Source organism: Apium graveolens, chromosome 6, assembly GCF_009905375.1.
Source record: "Apium graveolens cultivar Ventura chromosome 6, ASM990537v1, whole genome shotgun sequence".
Taxonomy (NCBI): domain Eukaryota; kingdom Viridiplantae; phylum Streptophyta; class Magnoliopsida; order Apiales; family Apiaceae; genus Apium; species Apium graveolens.
The window spans coordinates 174,914,519-174,941,145 of NC_133652.1; the positions used below are offsets into that span (position 1 = coordinate 174,914,519).

Here is a 26,627-nt window from a genome sequence, read left to right on the forward strand (position 1 = left end):
ACTTTCGGAACAGAACACCCACTGTTCTGAACTCACCATTTCCATGATTAGATAGGTTATCTTTTAATCTTCATTTTGATATGTGCTTCACTTAGATCCGATTTAGGGTTTAGGAGAAATGACCATTTTAAGTAACGGCATTTCGCGAACGAACCTTACCCCTCGCATAACGTTGAGACCATGTTTAAGGCCCTTAAAAGACTAATAGGATCACGAAACAATTATGTAAAGTGTATTAGAAAGTTGGTAATTAAAATGTTAAACGGTTAATTTTATAAAATGGTGGAGCCGAGGGTACTCGAGCGACTAATGTAAATCCTTAAGCGTAGAAGCGAGCGTTAGGCTATGAATGTATAACGTCTAGTTTCTTAAGCGACCGAGGATTAATTCTGGATAATGTATTGTTTTGTAGGTTACCAGACTCACCCCGGACCCATTTCCACCCCAGATCGCTCAGGAAAGTTGTCTATCCGTATTACTATGGTTGTGATGTTATATATATGTGTGTGTGTGTGTGCGTTATCTTAAGATAATTTCCTGGGTATTGTTAGAAAAATCTTGCGATATATATATATATATATATATATATATATATATATATATATATATGCATGCATGTTTTGAAATAAGATATTTCATTGTCAAATACTATTATTCTAAAGTAGAGCTTATGAACTGCATAATACCTATGCTAGAGATCAGTAGTATTTGCATATACCTTAGTATAAGGGACCCAAAGTTGAACATTTTTCTAAACGGGAGGCGATGTTCCCAAGTATATTATATTTATAATTTTCTATAACTATAAATCAAATAAGGTATATTCGATAGTTTTGAATAATAATCAAACATTATTTTCGATTATTCAAATAAAGATTTTACCTTCGTATAAGTATATCTTTTGTTAATTATTATTCGTTTCAAGTATTAGTTTCAAAACTTTTACTTCATTTATTTTTATAAAAGCTATTATTTATTGGAATATTATTAAAAGAATAATATTCAGATATTCTTATAATATTTTGGAACTGATTTATTTTAGTAAATGATCCTTATCTCAAACGTTTTCAAAAATATTTTCAAGTCTTCAAAATGATTTTAAAACTTAGAGCGGATCCCAAAACTTATTTTCAAATTTAAGATCTTCCTTTCGAAGGGGATTTAAATACTCTCTTAAAATCTGAGGGATCCGACTCTATGGTGTAGTTTTGTCACAACGAAGTTGCTGATTTGATAAAAGAGTTTTTGATTACTTGCCCAACATTCGGGAAGTAATTCCATCAAAATGCGTCGGCATAGGCGACATAGCCCAAGGTACGGTATATCAAAGTGTAAGTGGATGGGGTACAGTCCATCAACGCATAAGTGGTTGGGCGACAGTCCAACATGAGGTCCTAATGCGGTCAGGGTGATGACCGGCGAGGAATTCATCCGTCTACTAGTAGAGAAGTGACTTGATTGATATCTTTGCCTTATCTACAAGGTAACGGGTTTATGCCAAAACATTCCTCCTTCCAAAATCATTGGATATTACAACTCTGTTTATACTTTTCATAACAGAGGTTTTCAAGAAGTGTATGATATATATATATATATGTATATGTGTGTGTGTTTGTGTCTATATATATATGGACTTAATGAATTATCTCGTAACTTCATTTCTTTAAATGATATTTCAAAGATTGATTATATACAAGTTTTTCTTTGTAGCTTCATCTATGTGATGAACTTTTGAAACTAATTATACTTTGAACAGTGGTAGTTTAAGTGTAATATACGTGAACTTAATAATAATAATAATAATAATAATAATAATAATAATAACAATAAAAAGGTGTAGGGAAATAATAATAATAAGTACGATTTAGAATAGAAATAGAGATTGGAGTCCTATTCGTATTTGATTACTTGTGCATATATATAATCAAGTACACTCACCATATTAGATTAAAACCCTAAAATAAGAGAAAGAATTGTTTTGCGCCGCGTGAGAAGGAAAATAAACAGAAAGAAGAGGCAACAGATAGGTAGAGATACTTTGTTCTAGGTGTGGTGCTACTCGGTGACAACTGACAAGTGAGGTATAATATATTATTATATTTGTGTATAATGTTTGTTGTGATTCACTTTTCTTCCTTGAATGCATGTTACTCTGTTACTCTGGTTTTGCATGGTACCTCTTCTTATATACATTAAATTGACTTTATCATCTAATTTTTGTGTTCCTGGTAGTGTAAATTAAAAGTTGTGCACTGGTCCATAAATTACTAGTATTTAATTTTGATATACATAATTTTGTTCATTAATTTATTCTAAAAATTACAATTTGATATTTTGATATAATATTAATGAGTATAGGCATTTTGAATTAGGATCAGGTTTTTAAATTTGCATTAACATTTAATGGTTACCATTATATTATTAAAAAAAAACCATTTGACATGTTTTATATTAATTTATTTACGGTCTCTGCATGTTTCAAAAAATATTACTAATGAATATTAAATCTTTTATTTTACTAAGTTAAGAATTTGCATTAGTAATATGTATAGTCCGTGTTTGTTAGCCTAAAGTAGAACATTTAAGTTATTATGGTGCATGTGTTGTGTCAGGTTCGTGGAATTGGAAAAGGCTGAACTAAGTTTTAAAATTCTAATAAAATAATATGATATCATGGTATATATGAATTGTTGTCATTATTACATTACATTCATTTAGCTTGTTATCTAGTACACCAACTATGCTAGTTATCCTGTGCTTGAAAGTTATCATGTGCGGATTTTACAGTCAGCATCTTTGTATTATTTTACTACATTTTATTTATTATATAAGGTATATATATCTTATGGTTTAATTGTTTCTGTAAGCGGCTAATCAATTTTATAGATTTTGTCACGCGAGTATGATCACTATAATTTTACATGTGTTATTCTTATTGTGTAGTTGTAAAATAATAATAATAATAATAATAATAATAATAATAACAAATAAATTTTGTAATTAGATCGCGAGCCGAGAATTTAGAGGATTGTGTGCAGATTTCGTTAATATTTTAGTTGCGATATTCGAGATACGGATTATGTCCCCTTTTTATTCGACACAACTCCTCTTAACATTTGGATATATCTAGTTCACTCATTTCTGTATTCTGCTCGTTCCATTAAATATTTGATCTGACTGTTTTGACTTCCAAAAATGATTTTTGTAAAATTGATTTGGAAAATTATAAATATCTATTTATGCGATTTTTAAAATTTATTTATGACACCCTTCTACTTTGCAAATTTGTATCATTTGTCTGAGGTGATTTTTAAATTTTGCGAAAATATTTTTTATTTGAACCCTTATAGATATAGGGTATACCGAGTTAACCAGCTGTAGGGGTACTACAGCCATGTCATTGCGGCACCAATGACATGACACTTCCGTGACAGTATGATTGGTCACGGCGTATCTTTTTGTTAGCTCTTGGGAGGAGCTTTTGCGCATTTGATATTTGTTCAGGATATGTGGTTGCACCCAGAGTTTGATTTGTGATTTGATTTATGGTGACGTTGTATATGCCGTACACGTTATCCATTCTGTTGCACGCATTAGGTACCCTATGATATGTGTATTTGTATCCGTTCTGATCTCGGTATGAAATGTCCTAACCCCTCGTTGCTTCAACCTTACTTACTTTTAAAATTGTTGTTTTATTATAAATTGTTGATTATTTATTTCTGATCTCTTGTTTTATAAACTGTATTCCAAATCCGTACTGGGCATTTGGCTCATGCCGTATTCTTTTTCTAGCATGTGCTTAGGGGGGGTCTGAGACTGTGTGATGGAGAGCTACCCCATTTATTGATTAGGATTTCGGACTTTATCAATATCTAGACTTAATTATTTATTTATAGAATTCAACATTTATATTATTAGTTTAGACTGTTTGGAGATTTAATATTATTTTGGAGATTTCAGATTGTTTAATCATTGTTTAGAAATATATTAGTGCTCTATTTGCAGGTTTATGGATTATAATAATATCTCCTTTCATTTTAAAAAGGGGGCGTTACATTAAGTAGTTTTCGAGAAAGATATAAGTATATTGAAGTATTTTGCAACTTCATCTTTTAAACTTATATCTATTAAATGATTATCTTATGCATAAAAAGACTTTCAGAAAGTTATCGATACGGTACTTTGCACTATTGAACAAACTATATATATATTTTAAAAGTATACATATATATTGAATATTTTGCGACTCCGTCGCGTTAAGATATCAAACTTGGTTCATTTTTGCTTGAACAAAACTTTCATAAATATTATGAGAATGCACATATATATTATTAATCATAATATACATGTTATTTTGGTGAGCTATTTTGCTCATCCTTGATTTACTCATTCATCACACAACAACAACTAGACAAGATGAACATGACCAAACTCCCAATTCGCGAATGGACCGGAAACATTCCACAGTTTCCTGTAGGCGTTGATGCCGCTGTGGCTGAGGTAGGAAATACCAATAGGATAGGTTTTCAACTTTTGATATAATAGACTTATGTATATCTATGAATTGTTATAATGGCAAAGAACATGTAAATTTATTCAGAAATACTTTTGAGATGTAATAACTTATAATTTGTGGATAATATTACTTGTATTATTTTCGGTTTTATCTCTGAAACTATAACGTGTGGCGTGTGTGTGTAAATTGTGGGGTTTGTATGCAGTAATTAGTTGTTGATTCAAGATTAAATATTAACAATGGAAATGGAACTCATGAAAATCTGGATCCCCGACCCCGGGTTGGGGGTGTTACACATACATGATTTTCTAAAACTTACTTCAATTTTGATTCTAATTGAAGTCAACTTAATTTATCAATTTAAATTCTAATTTATATCGAACTATATTTTATATTTCAGTTGATATGAAAATCAACTTACTTTATAAATTTATATTTTAATTCATATTGAGGTCTATATTACTTTAGTTAATATTATATGAATGAGAAATTAAATTATTATATATATAGTAAAATATCCTTATTACATATATATAGTAGAATATTTAATCATATTGTATTTATTGTTACATTATTGTATTATATTAATTTGGTGTTTGAATATTAGAATAATTTAATACTTTTATATTTATGATTTGTTAAATTTATAATCATATTCCATCTATTAGAACATTGTATGGTAATTGATGTTTGAATAATAATATTATAATATAATTATTTTATATTTATGATTGTATTAAGAATACACTTTGTCTAATAAAATATAATCTTAGCCATTTATTTTTATTTATATCAGATCAACAGTACGTGACCAAAATTTTGGATAATAAGTAATGTCCTCTTATTATATATATAAGAATATAATAATACTATAGATGGATATAGTAAAAATATTTATAGTACGTATTAGAATCACAAAATTTAAGAGTAATAATTAAGATAATAGAAATTACATCAAAGGTGAAATCTTATATCTAATTTTTTTAATCAAAATGTTAATATAAACTAGCACAAAATTCAGTATATAGTTTTCTATATCTATTTCTGTAATAATGAAATTCACATATAATTATTTTATGCTACATACTATTCTGCTTTATGAAAATTTTATGCTTATTGTTAGAATTTTAATTTGAATAAAATTTATGTTATTTTCTATGTGGTTTTATATTTAGCTTTTATGAACCTAATACAGATTAAAGATTACTTATAGCAGAATATTAATTATCACTTAAACATATTAATAATTACAAATGAAGTTGACATGAAATTTATTCCGAAATAGAATAATAAAATCCCACATTATTTTCTTCTAGTTCAGACTTGTGTTGTTTTTAACAATATTTAAAAATAGCGAGTAAGATACCTCGTACAAGAAACTAGTTAATATCCGTACAAGAAAATTTTGTTACCAAGTCCCGACTTAGGTAATCTTAAAATAAATTATTTATAACTTAAAATTAGTAACTGCAACATGACAATACAAGTGATAAATAGAAAAATATTTATGAATTATATAAGTGTTTGTATAAATTTACTTTTAAGTCAGCAACATATTTACTAAGTTAAATTTAAATAAGTAATTATTAAATATAATTATTTTAATTCATTAATTTTTTGAAAATTACTTAAAAGATATATGGTAGAAATTAAAATTAATAAAAAGGGGAAAAACTAAAATAAGTTGGAAAAAAGTACGCCGTTAATAATTTTCAACCGATCTACTTAGAGCAAGTCCAATGCAAGCACTACAAGAAAAGTGGCTAAATTCGATCGATTTTCACGCGGTCATTTTTTAGCGAGTCGAATTTATGAAATCGGTTATTTTAACTAAATTTGACCTACTAAATATGACCGAATAAATTCAACCGGCTAAAAATGGCCGAATAAATTTGACTGAAATCGGTTGAATTTAGAACTGCCCCTTTCTTTTAAAAATTTGAATTTTTACTTTAAATTTGAAAATTCCGCTTAAAAATTTAAAATTCCTCAAAAAATTTAAATGTCCCGCCTAAACAAATTCAGCCGTATGTGGCCGCTTTTGATTCAAGCACTTTTGGTTGAAAGAATAGTACAACCTATTTTAGATGAAAAGTAATTTTGTCTGCTATTGGTCAAATAGTAAATTCAACCATTTTTACTAAATTCGACCATATTTATCCAAAAATAATCTCTTATATTCAACTGGTTATAGTCAAATTTAACAACCCAAAAAGAAAAATTGTATACGAGGAAAACATACATTGACAAATAACAAAGTAGAACACTTGACCAAACATAATTAAAAACCAATACTTGGTTTACAATACCAAAAGCCCATGAGTTATGTCCATTCTGCTAGCATTGTTGTGATGGCCTCAACCCCGGGGTCAGGAGCTGACGTCACGATCAACAATAAACCGAAAGATAATATAATTAGAGTCATTATTATCACAACATAAACATAACCCCCCTTTCCAAGATCTTTTCCAGGTTTAAGTATTAACCAACTCAACAGACCACATCTGGTCTGACAAAACTACCTCAGAGGAGCCTGGTGCGGAAGAAACTGGAAATCTGCCCTGACTACGATGGAAAGGGGTCTTCTAGACATCTGCAAAGAATATATACAAAACATTTTGTAAGGGTGAGCGATCAATCGCTCAACAGTACCACTATATGAATAACAAGTAAAACAAATTACGATAAAACAGTTATAGGAATAAAATTCATAACATGTTACAAAATAAGTAAAAACAAGTATAAACTGGATATCAACAACTAGCATGCTCTGTACAACAATATCACCAGTCGTGTGCTATGTGTAAATACCAGAGTCCAATTTTAGCATACTATTTACAATATATTTTATCACGACATGCATGTATTATTGTAAAATATTTATGTTTATAGTTATATAGTTATATACATTCGAATGATATTCCCGATATTTTACAGGATACGTTCCCGGATTTTTGGAATTAATTTCCCGAAAATCGGGCAACGTCTCCTTTTTTATCGGACTACCCTTCGAAATATAATCGACGTCAATATCCAAATCCCAATCAATTACATAATTCCAATCTCGATACAATCTTTTAATACCAAACAAATATTTCTCGTTCTGAAAATAACTTAACGAACTAAATTAATATTTTAAAATTTTAGGACTCAGAATAATTCATCACGGTCCACTGTCGACTCGCCGAGACTGATCGTCGACGACAGTAAAATTCGGTGGTACCCATTAATTTCGGGCGTCCTAAACAAATTTCACCAATAAAAATAATTCCTATTTCGCAAATATCGTAAAATTTTCATCACGAATTAACTGCAATTCGGTAATTTCGAAACCCATGGCCACGCGCACACGCACGGCCGGTGAAGAGAAAACCAGGGCGGCAACAGAACGCAGATAGCACCACAACCACACAACCGGACAACATACATATAGATACGCATGTGTATATGTATGTACACAATCCAACAGGAAAAAATAAAAGCAACAGCCGGGAACAGCGACGGCGGCCGAAAATTTATAGCGGCCGGAAAAACATAAACCAGGCGATGCAACTTACCGTGAACAGGGGAGGATGGGGAAGAGTTGAGGGAGAGAAAAATTGAAAGGAACAGGGGAAAATCGAGGGAGTATAGAGATTAAGATGAATCCGAAATGCTTAAAATGGGGGTGGGTTTGTATCTGTGTGTTTTTGTTCTATTTTTATTTATTTATTTTTTTTGCTTAATACGTAGCAGTATAAAATGGGAGAGGCCGCCACGTTTCTGTCTGGTTTTCTAGGATTAAACACGTGTACTACCTATACAAGTGGTTGTCTAACATAGGGTAGTTCGATTCTGTAGGTTCTAGTCGGAAGACCCGAAAGTTGACGTCGGACTAGAAATAGCTTAGTGATCAGTTGACAATCTCAGCAAGGTTCCAAGCGAAGGACCCGAGTTTTAAAGTCGGATCCAGGATAGTCTAATAATTAGGCGATAAATACCAAACGTCCAAGTCGGTCAAAGGTCAATCAGTGATAGTTATAAAGCTCTGCAAGGCAAGTACCCCTGACCATACTTTTATGGTTCATTATATATAAATGAATCGTTGTTTTATTTTCGAACAGGAACAAAAACGTTTTAAGTGACGTATCCCCTGTATTGAAAAATGTTGTTTAAAATATGTTTTTGGAAGAAGTAACTTCTGAAAGTACCTATCTCAAATATGTGATTAAAATGGAAAAGAGATTTTGAATAATGTGATGTGATAGAATTGTTTTTAACACGAGATATGTAAAAGTGATTTTGAAAACTGGATAAAATGAATCAGATATTGGATAACGTTGCGTAAGCGGCTATTTCGGTTGTGCATCCTATCTTCACCGATTAGTCCAGCATAGTTAATCAGAGACCTAGATAGTCTCTACGGATCAGGTTGATTTGTGTGAAAGCCTGATCAGCTTTCCTAGACAATTTGTGTGATAGCCCAGCCAGCTATCATAGATAACTTGTGTAGAGACTTGATCAGCCGTCCCTAGATAACATCTAATATATGTTTGATTTTGGTTTTGTGGTTCCCTTAACGAAACAGATGAAATTGTGGTTCTAGAAATGGAACAGTGGTTTTGGAAATGAAATCGCATGTTAAAATTGGACTCTGGTATTTACACACAGCATACGACTAATGATATTGTTGTATAGAGCGTGCTAGTTGTTGATATCCAGTTTTTACTTGTTTTGTAACAAGTTATGAATTCTGTTCCTATAACTGTTTTATCGTAAATTGTTTTACTTGTTATTCATATAGTGGTACTGTTGAGCGATTGAACGCTCACCCTTGCAAAATGTTTTGTATATATTCTTTGCTGAATGTCTAGGAGACCCCTTTCCATCATAGCCAGGGCAGATTTCCAGTTCCTTCCGTACCAGGCTCCTCTGAGGTAGTTGTGTCAGACCAGATGTGGTCTGTTGGGTTGTTGTATTAAGTTAGTTGTGTCATAATTGTTTGCAATAAGTTGGTCGTATTAATTGTGTAACCTAAATCATACTTAAACTTGGAAAAGATCTTAGAAAGACGGTTGTGTTTATGTTGTAATAATGACTTTAATTGTATTATCTTACGGTTTATTGTTGATCATGACGTCAGCTACTGATCCCGGGATTGAGCCCGTCACAATTGTCATGGTGTTAATACCATCATTAGTGCTAGAAGGTCAAAATATCATTAGTTACATGCCTGGATAAATTGAACAAAAGTGCTACACAGCTTTGCTTTACAAAAAGGGAACTAAAAGTAATTGGCTAATTGCATACATAACAAGCATATTCAAATTATAGACACACAATTTTCGCCATTCATTTATTCTGATAAAATACACAATAAACAAAATATCTAAGAACAAGGTACCTTGCATATATACTTCCTAATAGCATGAGTCTGATACATCCGTAGTTTATATTAAAAAAAATTATGATGACATGTCAATGCAAAATTATGCCCCAAATCTAATGAGATAATATGCAACAGATTAGTGTGTTGGAATGTGATTGAACAAATCCAGAACTTCCAAAATTATGATTGAAAATTACATGCAAATATATATAAGCCTTTTCACATATTTATCATAAAAAGGGAGTAAACATAGTTGCAAAATGCAAATGCAACTTATAATATCCCAAAAGAACATAAAAGTCAATTTTTTAATAAGGGTTCCAATAATTTAGTAACTACAGAAAAAAAATTATTTAACAATTTCACATGACCTTCATTGAGCAGTTTAACAAAGATCCAAAAACAGAGAGGCGACAAAAATACTAACGATTAGGCGAAGTTCAAGAAATCCACATTCATGAATTCACAAAAAATAAAAAAACCCAAGTAATTAATATAAAAGTACCTCTACAATGATCTTGTCATTGTTCTTCAAGATATGACCAAGCAAACCGCTTGCAGTCCGCAGATAGTGGTTGAGCATTGATTGCTGACTCGGGTCCGGAAGACTAGCAGTGGCTAATTTATGCACCTCCTTGTCGAGAACCGATTGCTTCACCTCACGGGAAGGTAAAGAACAAACCATCTGCCTCACATCATTTAAGATTTCTGACATCATCAAGTAAATGTTGTTAAGTACATCCACCAGAGATTGAGATTCTTTCACTTTTTGTTTTTTAATCAACTGCAGTGCATCCCTTGCTCCCAGAAGCTCTACCAAGGTGTCTTGCTGATGAAGGTTGACCTTGCCCTTCCTTGGGAATCTTGCCTCCGCCAACACAAAAATATCTGTCTGGTGCTGAAGTGCCCTTTGAGTACGAGGGGATGTCGGTTCATCATTCTCAAGCTTAGGTGCCAATTGAGCTTGCACCCTTTTCATTTTTTCCTGCAATATGTGAAGTCACACAACAAAGTTAAATTATGTTCTTACTATTAATGAATCACAAAGAACATGCAGACATAACTAAACTTAATATAATAGATGAACCTTACCACACTATACTAGCAGAAAACAACAGAGCAACACGCAATTAGGATAGACTAAAAAGATGTTAATTTATAATTCTTCCTCTAGGGGTAAACAAATTGGTTATTATTTATAAATAATTCATGTCATTATATCCTGGCGGTAACCAGAAATAATGTCACAAAGGTTATCGCAAACAAGAAAAAGGAACCAGAAAATATATAAGGGTTAAATATCAAAGTGACCACTCAACTCAAACCTATATATCACTTTTGTTATCAAAATATAACGGGGTAACTCAAAATATGTGCTCGAAAATTAAAAAATTATTTTTATGAAATTCTAGACATTTTTCTTGAATTCTATTACAACCACATTAAAATGTATAAATTATAGTATTTTTGATAATATAGTGAAATTTTTAAAAATTGATCTACTATTTATTTTTATTTTTATAGTGATATTTTTTTTATTTAAATAAAAATAATTAGTAGATAAATTTTTAAAAATCTCATTATATCATCTAAAACACTAGAAATTCATAAATTTTCATTTGGTTAAAATATGATTCAATAAAAATGTATAGAACTCCATAAAAATAATTTTTAATTCTCGAGCACCTTTTATGAGGTATCCGTTTGATATTTATTATGACTTTAGTGATTCAAATGATACCCCGTTAAGTTTGATGATGAAACTGATATACGGCCTTCAGTTGAGTGACCACTTTGATATTTAACCCAAATATATAATCACAACTGAAATATTTTGTCCAACTATAAGTTATAGGTCATCAGCACTCTAATAGTCAGCCTAAATTATACCAAATATCTATAGTTACACTACTGTTATTATATCCTATTACTTATAATTATTTAAGATATTTTTTACTTACTAACATAATTATAAATAATATTAATCAATGCTCCACTAAAGGTAATAGTTAAGAGAAATAGAGTAAATACCATTAAAGGTAATAGTTAAGTTTATCAACAAAGTATTATCAACAAACTTTATAGTTCAAGTTGATAATTCCGGTGAGCGGGGCGGCTTCGTCCGACGCTGTGCCTGGACCTTCTGGGTGTTAATGAAGTGTAACTGATGATTGGGTATCTGTAAAATATGCAAAATAACACCGGAAGGGGGGTTTGCCTCTCACGGCGCCTCCGGTGTAAGAATAAGAATACGGTTTTGGGGAGATGAAGATGTATGTTTGTAATAGAGAGGTTGTTGTGTGTGTATATGAGTGTGAGAGAGTGATTGTGTAAAAGTGTGAATGTTTTTCTAACCCATAAACCCTTCATCTTTGGGGGTATATATAGCCCAAGGGTAAGGTTTAGAGATTGTTACCTCTAGATCAGGTCCGTTGGTTCTTGGGGGAGGAGGACGCCTGACTTGGGTGGATTGCCTACACGTGTCCAGGGGAGGACAACCTTAAGGGTGTCCTAACGGCCTTCTGACACGCGCCGTGTTTGTCTGATATATTGGTTGTTGATAGTTGTTATCGTCACGTGCCCACGTACCTTTCCTTGGCGGGTTGTGGAGTGCGCATGTGCTTGGTGGGACCCCCCTCATGGCGATCTTGGCCTTGGTCCGGATCCAGGTAGGCAGATGATCTAGGTCATGGTCTGGATCCTGGTAGGTAGGTGATCCAGGTCATGGGCTGGACCCTGGTAGGCAGGTGATCCAGGTCCCGGGTTGGATCCTGGCTGTGAGATGATCCAGGTCCTAGGTTGGCCCTGAGCCTGGGTCTCTCCACTCGATTGCGCTGGGTGAGGGGGGTCTTGGTTCATCAATTAAGTCTGGTACCCCTTAGATCCAGGTTGGGCCCTAGCCGGGTTGTTTATACCCTATCACAAGTAGTATCAAATTAAACGTTAGATTGAAATGGTATAATTTTAGTAAGATAATACTTCTTAAATTGAGAAGTCTGATAGTAAAAAGCAAGGTGTGACTAGAATTCTATCCTAATTGGCTTTAAGTGCTCTCCTGAAGGTTGGTAGGAGTAACAGAACTTACAAAAGAATAATATAATTAGAATTTTTTATCAGAAAGGATTGTCAAATCATGAAAATCCCACTGTGACTACCAAGTATGATCTAATAACAAAAAAGTTAAAGCATGGAGATACATAAAGGGAAATGAAGTATAAATTACGAGCTTGTGATTATTCAATAAAACAAATTACCATGAGGGGTAAGGAAAGTAGATCAATTACCTAGGGAAGCAACTTATTTTAAAAAGGTAAATTTAAAAAGTTTGTATACATGTTATATACGCTACCTTAAAGGATATAAAGAATCTATGATATTACTGTATGCTACTTTAAAGGGAAATAATTCGTTTACATGTTACTGTATGCTACTTTAAATAAAAAGAAAAGTTTAGGGGTATAAGTAGTTGTTATCAAACACTTATAATGTTAAGATGTTAAAAGGAGTGGCCTGATGTTTGCAGGGCTAATAAATATGTCATGCTCTTAAGTACGAAAGAAGTGTAAACATAGTATAAATTCTGAAGATGTAAAAACACTCATATCTCATGTGATACCTTTGTCTAAAGTAAAAATTGTTGTATGATAAAATTAAGAACTGAATGTATATAACTGTAAGCTGCCAATATATGTTAATTATAACAAAATCATGATAACATAACCCTCTACGTTGAAAGCATTATTATAGACAACACTAGAACCGTTGGTAACAGAAGAGATGAATAGATCCTTAGCAAGAGAGTTTTCTAATATAAAAATTAAAAATGCAGTGTTTTATATGTCAGTGGATAAAATCCCGGGACCAGATGGGATGAATGCAATGTTTTATCAATAACACTGGGACATTGTAGGGCCGCTCAGGATGAATGCAATGAGTAATTTGATTAAAACTGAAAAAATAAAGGAAATAAATAAATTGATTTCATGAAATAGATATATAACAAACCTGCAGATCTTTCACAGCTGGTTGAGTGGGGTCGTACACTATATTCATAAATTCATCATCACAGATAGGCAACGGTCCTTCTTCCTCTCTTTCTTTATCAATTTCCTATCATATGAAAAGATTTTATGAAACATTTATGTGGAAATAAAAAATTAAAATGCAAACTATTCAATATATTTACAAGAGAAAATCATACCTCACGTCTCTGTTCAAATGATTTGGCCCTGCTGCGGGATATAAATTCCACCTTTTTACGGGAATTTTGGCCATTAAGCGAATTCTTTTTAAAGTCTTCTTCCTTCCAATAATCGACAAAAGAATTCCAGACGATTGGGGAGAAGTAGTGAGGCCTAAACCATTCATCCCTAATGTCGATATCATCTTCACCATATTCAGATTCCAGAAAATGAGACACCTTTTCCAAGAGTCAGCTCCTTTCAGCACTAAGATAAGACTTCCAATTCCTCTTCAAATTCTCTCTGACGACCTGATCACCGTCTTCATCTTCATAAGGCTCAGGATAAGCATAATAATCCTGCAAAATTGCATTGTATTAACAAAAACAAAGGACTAAATTTATACATGGTCATCTAGCTAGACCCTGGCCGCTAGACCATGGAAAATCCCAGATACACATCATACAAAATTAAGTAAAATCACCTCAATAGATATTTTAAAATTGTATATATTTGAAAACATTTATTTTTTAAAGTATATGAATACAGTGCAAGGCATATATAGAACAATTAAGTTTTAATTAAAAGCAAATACTTACTTTGAAATTATTGATACAAGTGTTGTAAAAAGCTGTACGTAAAGCTCCCTTTGTCCATATCGTAAATTTATCCCATTTCATGTGAATAATGTAACACAAATTTTTCTTGGATTTAGCCTCCTTCAATGTGTAACAACATAATGAAGATATACTAGATTAATTACATTAAATGTGTATGATATTCTAATAAACTGTATAAATAGTTGATAAAAACATAATCAGATGATTGAAAATCTTAAGCTAACTTGCACGAAAGCTCACAGAGTATAACTGATGACAAACATCAGATGCATTGATAAATAGAATGGGACCAACAGTTTTTGAATGAAACAACAACAACTAGGAGAGAATTTATAAATAAAGAATTGTGTATAAACCAAGAAAGAATCAAATTAAAGAATCACATCTGCTAAATTTAAAATATTACATATAATTCCTAATAAGAATCTATCTAATTACTTAGACTTTCACCAACTAAACAGGTAAAATGCCATGTATCACAATCTTCGATAAGATTGAAACATTATGTATACACATGATTGATTATACTTGTTAGGTATGTTGTAGGCTTGATAATAACTTATCAAAACACTCTAAGTAGATAAGCTAAATGATTTTGTAACTATCAACGGATAACCACTCTTGTTCATCTGTTGATAGAGTAGCTTATATTTCAATAAGTTTTTGTAGCACATTTTTGTATACTGTAATTACTTAAAGGTTCAGAAGTTGTTGGAAATTCTAAGTCATATTGACAACTAGCAAGATATGCAAAATAGGTTGGCTACTTATAATAAAAAATGCCTTGTAATTTTGCATAAGTGAAAGAGTATCAATTTCTAAGGAAACACTCTCAACGGATAAACTGCAAAGCCTCGACGGTTGACTCAAGATGCTTTCAACGGATAATCCATTAGAGAAACAATGGATAACTCAAGTCAAGTATCGACAGATAATACTGAAGTCTCGACAGATAACAAATTCAAATAACAGTTGAAAGAAACTTGACAGTCACATGGGTTGATTGTGTACAAAAGGAATGTGGCATCCTATTTGCAGGTTTTAGAGAACAAAGAAGCATTTCCATTTCCATGCGTAACTGAAGATATTCAAAGATGTTGAATAGAGAAATGAAGCAACATATGAATAGACCTAGATTCTTGTTTTTACTGTTTATCTTATTCATATGTAACTTGGTAGTATATAAACCAAGAGTAGCAAGTGTTTAGGTGTGTGAATAATAGGAGTTGAATAGAAAAATAGATAAAGCTACATATGTTAGGAATTCTCTCTGTTCGTCTTTGAAAAACACTTGTAAGTAGCTGTATGCATTCTTGCATCACAAAGTTCTCTAATATATATATATATATATATATATATCTCGTGGAAAATTCAATCCACCAGAAAGTTTTTAAACAGTCTTGTTTATTTACTTTGTGTTTGAATACTTGAATTCTTTTAATCCGCACTACTGTATATTCATTCACAGTTATATATATGTTTAAAAGATTTTTAAATTTCCAAAATAAACCAGAATTTCATTTAACCTCCCTTCCGTAATTATGTTGTTAGATTGTTAGGGAATAACAATACTTAATTTATCTTGCTTGACTTGGTATAAAAGCAAAGAAATTGCAAAAAGAGCAAATATAATTACTCCAAAATATTAAATTCTATGAAATATATTGCAAGATTAGAATACTTCTATTACCCTTTTCCTTTCCTAAGAAAATAAACTGTTGTTCTTCCATTTTTTGGTGGCTTCCTATGGTAGTCCCCTTCACAACAGGTTCACATTTTCCTCTCAAATACAATCTTACGGCTGCTTTCTGCATCCTTGCGAGTCCCTTTCACAAAGCTTTTTTCATCACTACCTGTGCGAGCTCCACCAACTCCTCTACTAGTCATAACATTCGTACCTTTGTTACCGTTATTCTCATTACCCTTCCTTGAATTTGGACCACCCCAAACCACCAGCAAAATAAACAAGAATTAAATTATTAGAGTATTAGAGCTAGTACGACAAATCAAAAAAATGATTTAAAACTATATAAATACACAATATGTATATTTGTAATGCTTTTTTGTTAGGATACGATGACATTCTGAAGATATATTTGTAAGGTGTAACGTAACTAAATCTCAAATAAGTATATAATAGCCATCTAAAGAACACAGAAACCCATCTCAGATGCAAAAAAAAAACAATCAAAACATAGATAACATTAAAAAAACAAGGTAATAATCCGTAAAGAACCAAGACTGATAGAAAGCAACATACAAACCTTCAAAATTAAAGAAAAGCCCCAAATATAAACCCCAAAATTAGGGTTTACATACTCAAGAATATAATTTTATATATACATATTATAATAGTGAGAGAGACAAAGAAATATATAGAGATTAAGAAAGAAGAGATATGGAGAGACGGGGAGAGAGAGGGGAATAATCTAATTTTCTAAGAAAGATTAACAAACCTGTGAACCAATTAACCATTTGATGAACTAATTTGAGCCTTCTTGAGCCATGGAATCTGAGAGTTATGGTTGACTCGCAAAACCCTAATTTTGATTGAGAGAGAAATATGGAGGCGGCGATGAAATGAGCAAAAAAGGAAAAATATGTATATATATATTATATAATAGACCGCAAACGGTCGAATTAAGCCGTGCGGTTTTTTTGACCAAATCTGGTCGAACTGAGTGGACGTGAATTTTTTACTCTCAAGATGCTACTGCATAAAACCCTTGTTCTACACTAACACAACAAAAAAACACCATCCAATTTTTCATAGTTAAAAAATATTTAAGTTAATTGCAATTTATAGAAAATTAGATTGAAAACAATTTTTTAATACAAATATCATAAAAAATGATGGATTACATTAAATCATCATCATCACTTATTTCATCATTTTCTTCTCCATTCTCATCGTTGTCTTCATCTTCGTCTTCATTATTTGCTTCCATTTCTTCTTCCTCATTGTAATTGACAAATAGTCATTTTCAAACATCCTCAAGTCAACAAAAAAATTTGAGGGATCATGAACAATAATTTTTTCGACGTGTGATGATGAAACATTTGACGCTTCATTTTGTAAAGCAACATCATTGGTTTTGGTATTTTCTTAAGTTGACACACTTTCATAAAGTAATCATCTTTTAGTTTTGATTTGACATCCAAGATAGTCATCTGGTGTTTATCGACTTTGACATATTTAGTGTGATCAAACCAATGATATTTGAAGACGATCACTTGATGTCCATTATGATAAAAGAGTTTCAAAATTTCTTCTATTCTTCCATAATAGTTTCCATAACTTTCTTCGTAAGAAGTCCCTATAATTAAAAATGTATTAAATTTGGATGTGATTAAAAAATACAACTTCGATAAATAGGAAAAAAATTGCTCACTTATGACAACTACACATGAATTTGGTGAAGTGAGGTCATTATCATTTCTACAACCAAATTTATAGCCATTACACCTACACGCTTTATAAGACTCCACTTTAAATATTGGACCTCTTATTAGGTCTATAAATTTTTAATTGAGCTCTTCATCATCTGGTACCTAAAAATGATATGAAAAAAACACAATATATCCATTTTTTTTAAACATATGTGTATGTATAAAATAAAATGCATACCCTTCTTTTGAACCAATCTGTAAATTGTTCTTTTTAAATTGTTCCTTCTGTGCAACATTGAGATGTGGGTATTGTTGTTGTACCAACTTTTGGAATCCACTGCATAATCAAGTTAAACAATAATAATTCAAGTTGTAAATGAAATTCATTTTGTTTAAAATGAAAATGACTTAAAAGTATCTTACCGCAAGTACTTTCCAACCTCGGAGAATTAATAAGAACGTAGTATGCCACCAGCCCATGTTCAGCACTACTCAAGTACCTATCTCTACTCCGTAGACTAGACTTTGTAGGATATTTGTAAAATTCTAACAAGTTAAGATCATAAAACATTTGAGATGCCCTATTTCGACATAATTAATTATGCATTGTTCCATTTTTTGAATCAAGATACAACGTGAAAAGTGTACACATTCCTCCTCAATGTAGCATTGTGCCATTGAACCTTCCACTCGAGTTTCGTTTCCAACTTTCAATTTCAAGTTGTGCAAGTATTTTTCAATAAAATACATCCAACTCCCATTAGCTAGGCCACCCAACTTACACTCGGTTGCTAAATGTAGTGGCAAATGCTCCATGGGATCAAAAAATCCAGGAGTGAAGACAGTTTCAAGCTTGGACATTATTCTCACTATATCTTTCTCCATTTTTTATAAATCTACGTACATGAGATTTGACGAGCATGAATCTTGAAAGAAGTTGCACAAATCAATGATGGGATCAGCTACATGTTTCGAAAGTTGATCACGATAAATAATAGGCAACAACTTTTGCATGAAGACATGACAGCCATGTGATTTCATACCACGAATGCATTTTTTTGCCCAATTCACACACCTAGATATATTTGAGGCATTCCCATCCGGAAGTTTCAATGAGGCAATCCATTTGAATAGCTTCTGAACTTGTTCACTCGAAAGTACTTATGGTGCATATGGTTCTATGCCATCACCTCGAATCCACAACTCATGGTGTACATGTAATTCTTTACCATCCTTTCGTGATTTTGTCTTTTCTTTGGTCTTCTTTGAATCAACAAAAATTGTATAGAAAATATTTTCAAAGACATTTTTTTTCTATGTGTATAATATCAATATTGTGACGATGCTAAGTGTCTCCCAATATGAAAGCTCAAAAATGGAGAAAAATGAGCCTATTATGTATCATGCCATAATCTCTCGATTTTCTCTTAGGTGACTTTTCTGGAGGACACTGAATCTACTCACACATAATCTTTCCTCAAAATCCTGAATGTCGGGAATAAACTGACCGTATCTCTATACTTCCATATCTAGTACTTCTTCTTAAGGGATCATCTTTCTCCAAAAAATATCGTGCAATGCAATAAAAATTTATTTTGCCACCATGTCTGAGTTGTTTACCTTTTACTTCTCCCATGTAAACTGGACATGACAATTTACATTTAGTAGAGCACCCGCTAAGCATGGAAAGTCCCGAAAAGTCGCTAATTGTCTTTAAAAGTGCCGCCTTCATGATAAAATTTGTACATGAAAATATGTCATATGTTTCCACCTCGGTATTCCATAACACTTTCAATTCATCAATTAAAGGCCTAAGATAAACATGTAAGTCTTTTTCGGATCTTTCGGCCCGGGAATAGGAAGATGCATGAACATATATGGAGCCTTAGTACACTTAGAGGGAGGAAGGTTGTACAAAACAACAACCACATGCCTATCGTACACTCATTCACGTGTTTGTCACGAAAGGGGTCAAATTCATCTATAGAAAGTCCGAGTCTTACATTTCAAATCTCTTTTGAATCTTTGAAACCTTATATCAAATTATTTCTATTCATCTCCATCCACTAGGTGACTTAGTTCTCCTTCAACTGCATTTCTGTCATGGTACCATCTCATACATTTTGCAGTCTTCTCAACCATGAACAAACGCTGCAATCTCATGGTAATTGCAAAGTAGCGCAAGATTTTTCGTGGAATCTTCTGTTTTTACGATCTTTTTACACTTTGTATTGATCTCTATTGCAAATATCACAATTTGTCTTGTTGTTATGTTCCTTGTAAAATAATATGCAATCATTCTCACAAGCATCAATCTTTTTATACTCCATATTTAATCCTGTAATCATCTTTCCTACCGTGTAGTACTTCTCAGGAAATTTATGTTCATCAGGAAGTACTAATCCAATGAGGTGAAGCAAGTCATCAAAGTTATTGTTACTACAATTATTCTTGTTTTTCCAATGAAGCAACTTCATTACGAACTCCAGTGTTGTAAAATTTGTATTATTTGGATAAATTGGTTCAGAAGAAATATTCATCATCTTGTGAAAATCTTTTGAAGTTTCATTCCTCTAAATTATCACAATCCTTTAAATCATCATGTGCATCACACAAGTCATCGTCTTTGTCACCGAGGTTGGCAGAACTCGTTCCGGCCTCTCCAGATGACATATCTTTCTCCCCATGACAATCCCGCCTAATATACTATTGCATGATACCATGTCGATCTAAATCAATTTTCACGGTACTAGGGTACTTATAAAACCGATTCCTACAATCTTTGCACGAACATCTCATTTTACCATTATCTTCTTCTTCTTCAAGATGTTCTATAGAAAATTTGATGAAACTATCCAAACCAAGTTTGTATTCTTCCTTATTAAATCGATTATGAACAATCCAACTATGATCAGATTTCATCTACAAATATGCACATAATGATATTAGGTTAATATCTTGTTAGGTCCTTAATCAACTATAGGGGGATGAATACAGTTAATACAATCAATTCGATAAAGTTTCAACATAATCAATAGTTTTTATATTAACTGATAAAAAATTATTATAAACGTACTCTCTCGAAAGGATGAAAAAATATCCTTGAGAGCTGCTAGGTTATGCGAAAGATGTAACAATATCGCAATGCTTATAGCATGAACCTAAACTGTGCTTTATATAGAGCATAGCTACACAATGTATAAGGAATCCTATTCTATCAACAACACGGAAACCAATACAATGCTTCTGAGATAATGTCCTTCAACTAATTGAGTTCTTGTTTCCTTTTCCTTATCAAAAATCAACTGATATGACAAATACTGATTTCATCATCCGCTGACATCATCATCTGTCGATATCCTTATCCATCGATGTCATCATCATCCATCGATATAAGTTCTGATATGAACTTATATCGATATAGTTTCTGCTTGATATCATCAATTGCTCCTAACAATCTCCCCCAATTTGTTCATTATGGAAATATGGACAAGTTCCAATTGATGATGTCAAAACTATCTAAATGCAGGAATCAAATATGCATATTTAATCTTGCTTCAGTGAATATCAGACTTTACTCTTCATCCGAAACTGCTTCTTTAACTTGAGCAATGTCAAAGGTTAATTCCAAATCACCGGCTCAAAATGCTTCATTAATCTTCCTTCTTTGGAAAGCTCGGCTGATTTCTTCTTCTTCACATGTTTCTTCAGTATCATGAGCTTGAACTACTGTATAGATTGGATCTATCAGTGTTTGAGATTTAAATTCCTTAGATACTATTTTCTTCTTCGCAACAGCTTTGGATTTAGACTTTAAAATCTTTGACTTCTCTCATCTCTTCTCTTTTCCTTTAAGCTTCATGTCAGCAGTTACAGTAACTTGTGATCTGAGATCTTCTTCCTGACTAATTTCCCTTATAACTACACCTCTGGTTGGTCTGTTAGAAGGATCATCTTCATAAAGTACTTGAAAAATAACAGCAATATCAGCATTTGGTGTCTTCATGAAATTCTTGAAGTCTTCCTCCATTTGCCTTAGCTGTTCAAGATCAACTCTAAGATTTATTTTTGCAAATATTCTTTTACTCACCTCAGAGTCAAATAATTGAATCTTTGGATCCTTGTTGAACAGAGTTGTCTTTCTTCCTTTCGATTTTAGAGTTTGAAGAAATTGACTTACTTCAGCACCAGCTTCTATCTCCAGAATACCTTGGTCTTCATCAGCAACAGCTGTGACTTGTGAAGAATTTTGCAGTTTTGTAGTCACAGTCAAATTTTCTACTCTTTTTTCATTCCTCTTACTCTTTCCACTTTGTCTAGATTGAAATCTAGTAATTGCTTTTGATGAACCACTAACTCCAACTAGCTCTTCACGCTTTCTCCTTTTACTGTCCTTCTGTCCCCCCTTATTACCACTATCAGGATTTTCATCATCAGTACTTATCAATGTCAGCTGCTTACATTTAGATTTAACAATTTTCTCCCCCTTTTTGGCATCACCACCAAGCAGTAGAGAAAGAATCAGCTCCATTGAATTATGTACTTCTGTAAGTTGAGTAGACATTTGAGCTTGTTTAGCTTTCAATCTAGCTTGACTGGCTTCAATTTCAATTTTCCTGACAACTATTAGTTCAATTTGTTTCTGAATTTCCTGATGAGTAGTCAGCTTTGAAGCAATCAATGATTCTTTAATCTGATTGATTTGAGTAGTAGTTTCTTCATGAGCTGTGTGTATAGATCTGATAACTAAAGTTGATTCTTTCAGATGATTGAGCATATCAGGATTTGTAATCTTCTGTTTAGCTGTTTCCAGATGTGCAACAACTTGTGTTCTGAAAATAGGTTATGTATTATCTTTCCGATGAGCATTCCAGAGATTATCAGAATAATCATGCTTTTTCTTAGCATCTAACTCTTTCATTTTCTATTTCCTCACATGCATAGGCCTATCTTCAGGGAAGAAAAGGTCATCCTCAGGATCTTTAATAGCATTAGAAACATTAGCTTCTTCACCATCATTAAATTCTTCAACAACAACCGGATTTTACACTTATTGCTGAACTTCATCACCAGCTTCAACATGTAGAATAGAATTTGAAATTGGTGTAGTAAGTGATCCAGTAGCTTCAAAAACTTCCACACCTTCAGCATTTAACTCCACATCTTCAAGTATTATAAAAAATGAATTGGAGCTTCAAGATTAACTTCCAGGACTTCAGTTCCTGTAACTTGCTGTGGTGATACTGAAATGGATGAAACTTTATAAATTGACTGTTGTGCTACTACATCTTCAGCAACAACAGGGATTTCCTCAGGTGATGGAGAAGTAGAGTAAATGGACTATTTTTCAACAAAAATAGGGATTGTCTCATGTGGTGGAATAGTAGAATGTATGGACTGTAAGAAAGTATCGGTACTTAGACTTGCAGGGAGATTATTAGCCCTTAGTACATCAGAGTTTACTTGATGTTCAACTGACTGCTGTTCAACATCTGTTTCTTTAGTACTCTATGCATCTGCAAACATATAGCAAATAAAACTTAATCTCTATATTCTTTTACAGTAGTCTCACTACTTCTCACACCACACATCTCATGACTTTTAATAGTCAGAGATTCCTCACAAAGATTACCAAATCATGACTTTAATAGTCATGATTTATAACATGAAAAATATAATATATGCTGAAAGAACTAGATCAGAATTTAGAATAAATGCTGATAAAGTAATAACAATATTTATACCTTGTGAATCTGAAGATGCAGATTCTGTGCGAACATTCAGTTGTGGCACTGATAAAATATCAGTAGATAGTTGAAATAGATGAACTCTGCCTTCAGCATCAATAATATGAGTTACTGCAGCAGAAGTAAGGCTTGCATTGCAACTTTTATGTAATGGTTCTTGTGTAGCTGGAGAATCAGAAGTTGCTGGATGACTTTGATAACCAGGTTCTTGTGTAATCTTCTCCACAATTGCAGTAAAAGACTCCTGAGTAGTTTCAATAAGAGGCTCTTGTTCTTCAATATCTGATGCACTACTTTGAGGTGCAGGTTCATGTGGGATTAGATCAGGAAATGTAGCTGTTGTACCCTTTTGAGATACATGTTCTTGTGTGCTAGATCCTGGAAAAGTCCTTTCTTTTATAGCCTCTTGACACTAGCTACTACTTGCTCATGAGAGACTTCCCTCGCTCTCTTGTGATATTGCATGACTGTAGTTTTAGAAAGTTCTACAAGTACCTCAGTAGTGGACTGGATGATAAAATTTAGAATTGATATACTCCGTGTCTCCTAAGAAATTTCCTGTTTAAGCTTGAGCAAGTACTGATTGTAAGAAGCTCTGACCAATCTTCTTTTCTTTGATCTGGGATTTGCATTAGTATCAGCGGCTGTGTCTTTTTCAGTTAATGGAACAACTGGTCTTGGAGAAGAATCAGACAAAAGGCTTAGAAATCTTGAAGTTAAGGTAGCATGGTCCTCATCTGAATCTGATTCTAATCCAGCAAGTACAAATTTCCTATTTACAATTTCTAAAGGTTTTGAAGAATGAGAAACTTGAGGTGCTTCATCTTTTGGCTTAGTTATAGCATGATTTGTAGCTCTTTTAGCCAATTCTTTCTTTCTTTTTACCATAAGTGTCTTTTGAGAGACACCTGAGGTGGCTTCTATTGGAGATTGTTTCAGTGGTTGAGTTTGTGTTTGGATTTGTGTTTGAGTTGTTGTGCTGGGGTGAACTACAGGGGGGCTTTCAATTTAAACACTAACACTATTTGATTAGAGGGGATAGGGATATTAGGAAAACAAGCATTTAAAATCAACTGACAAAATCTAGCATAATATACTATATTTCTATCAGCATTTATCCTATCTCCAATAAAAGACATAACTACTCTACCATAATTGTAAAAGCCCCAAATTCGGGGTCAGAATTGGGTGTCACTAAACAATCTTTACATAATATAAACCTGTATATTGAAATAACATATAGATGGCCCCTCAATTCCGGATCGTGTACAGGTTATGGTATGAAATAAGAATATAACCTTCTAAAATTTATATCAACTAATTAAAATTTCATTACCTCTTTACTAACTTCCTTATCTTATTTACTCCACCACCTTCAACTTCTCACAACTGGGATTTCTCCAACTTTGTTGTATACTAAGAGCTACTCACTTTACTTCTCATTTAAAACTGAAAGAAATAAGAATTCACAAAGCAAGAGTGAGCCAAAAATGCCCAGCAAGTATCATAATTGATTTCCAAGTATCAATTTCAAAATAAATTTCAGGACATAATCTTTAAATAATTTTTAAACATTTTTATTTATTTGATGTAGTTGAGCAAATAAAACATTGGCCGTTACTAGCCTTTAATCAAAAATTAAAAGTGACGACCAATTCCCAGATTCACCACTTGAATCAGGGTTTTGTCCAGTTTTGTAATCATAAAACTTTTCAAGAGGGAACGTCATTAATGGCGATCAAGAATAAATTAGACTGAACATTAAACCAACATATGCACTATACCCTGCTGATCAGTCAGCATATAGTGCGGATCTATACACACCTATATAGATTCACCAACATATCGAGGTACCCAGGCACATTTTTGGCCTATATAATAACGGATTCATCCATCTCTGGCCCTTAGGGTCTAGTCCATCACTGGCCCTCATCATAACCATCCAGTTCCTAGAGTATTTTAATGTCAAATCACTTTGATTTCAAAACATTCCGATTCAGGGTTCGCAAATAACCCGAAATAATAGGTATTTGCTCAAGAGATCACAATTCATACTAGGGAACAAGAAAAAAAAGTTACTTGCATAATTAAGAGTAATTGCAGCGAAATATAAATATATTTAACTATTTTGAATTTAGAATAGGAAAGAAATACTTGCAGTATTTCATAAGAAAGTTCAGGAATACTTGCCTCAATTGATCGGCTTTTTAACTTTCAATCACCATTCCATGTTCACCTTTACTCGGTATTCACTCGTCCCATTCCACACATAATTAGGCTTTATTTTTTACTATCATTGTTCATATTTGAATACCTTAAACTACGTGTATCTAACATAAGAGGTTTTGTTTCAATTAATCGAGAATGTATAATTATCTATCATACGCTTATCATTATCGTCTACCCACCCGATAAGAACAAATAAGGATCATATTTTAATCAGATAACGTTTAAAAGGTACGTTGACTCATAGTTCACATAACGCGTATACATAAGGCACATAATCATGTTATTCATATAACGCATAGTCACATAATTCATGTAACACCTAAGTTGAATAGCCAAAAGATAGGTCTCGATATTTTTAGAATCGAAATCGGGTCAAAAAGAAGTATTTATCGATCAATAGTTGACTCGGAACGATGCGCACAACACATGACCTTTTGATACAAAATAATTTAGGTTTCGAAAATATTTTTATTGGAAGCGGAATATTTTTCTGAGCCTAGAGGCGTTCGTTTCGTATTAAACGGACGAACGGTCTATTTATTATGAATTAAATAAGAAAAATTAAATTAATAA

The 26,627-nt window shown here is 32.5% G+C and overlaps 1 protein-coding gene across 1 annotated transcript; it reads right to left on the bottom strand.

The window, feature by feature from the left end:
- Nucleotides 1–6,686: 6,686 nt before the first annotated feature.
- LOC141668485 (uncharacterized) lies at nucleotides 6,687–11,113 on the bottom strand. The gene is made up of 3 exons (XM_074475377.1): nucleotides 10,980–11,113; nucleotides 10,393–10,872; nucleotides 6,687–7,112 (listed from the first exon to the last, which is right to left on the bottom strand). The coding sequence occupies exons 2-3, from the start codon at nucleotides 10,864–10,866 to the stop codon at nucleotides 7,038–7,040; spliced, it is 549 nt and encodes a 182-aa protein (XP_074331478.1). The 5' UTR covers nucleotides 10,867–10,872; nucleotides 10,980–11,113; the 3' UTR covers nucleotides 6,687–7,037.
- Between the last annotated feature and the right edge of the window lie 15,514 nt (nucleotides 11,114–26,627).

Bases quoted from the DNA above. Each gene is read 5' to 3' on its own strand.
- LOC141668485 (XM_074475377.1), bottom strand. From the start codon at position 10,866: ATGAAAAGGGTGCAAGCTCAATTGGCACCTAAGCTTGAGAATGATGAA. The intron at 7,113-10,392 runs GTACTTTTATAT...TATTCTTTGCAG, and splicing joins ATGACAAGATCATTGTAGAG to ATGTCTAGAAGACCCCTTTC.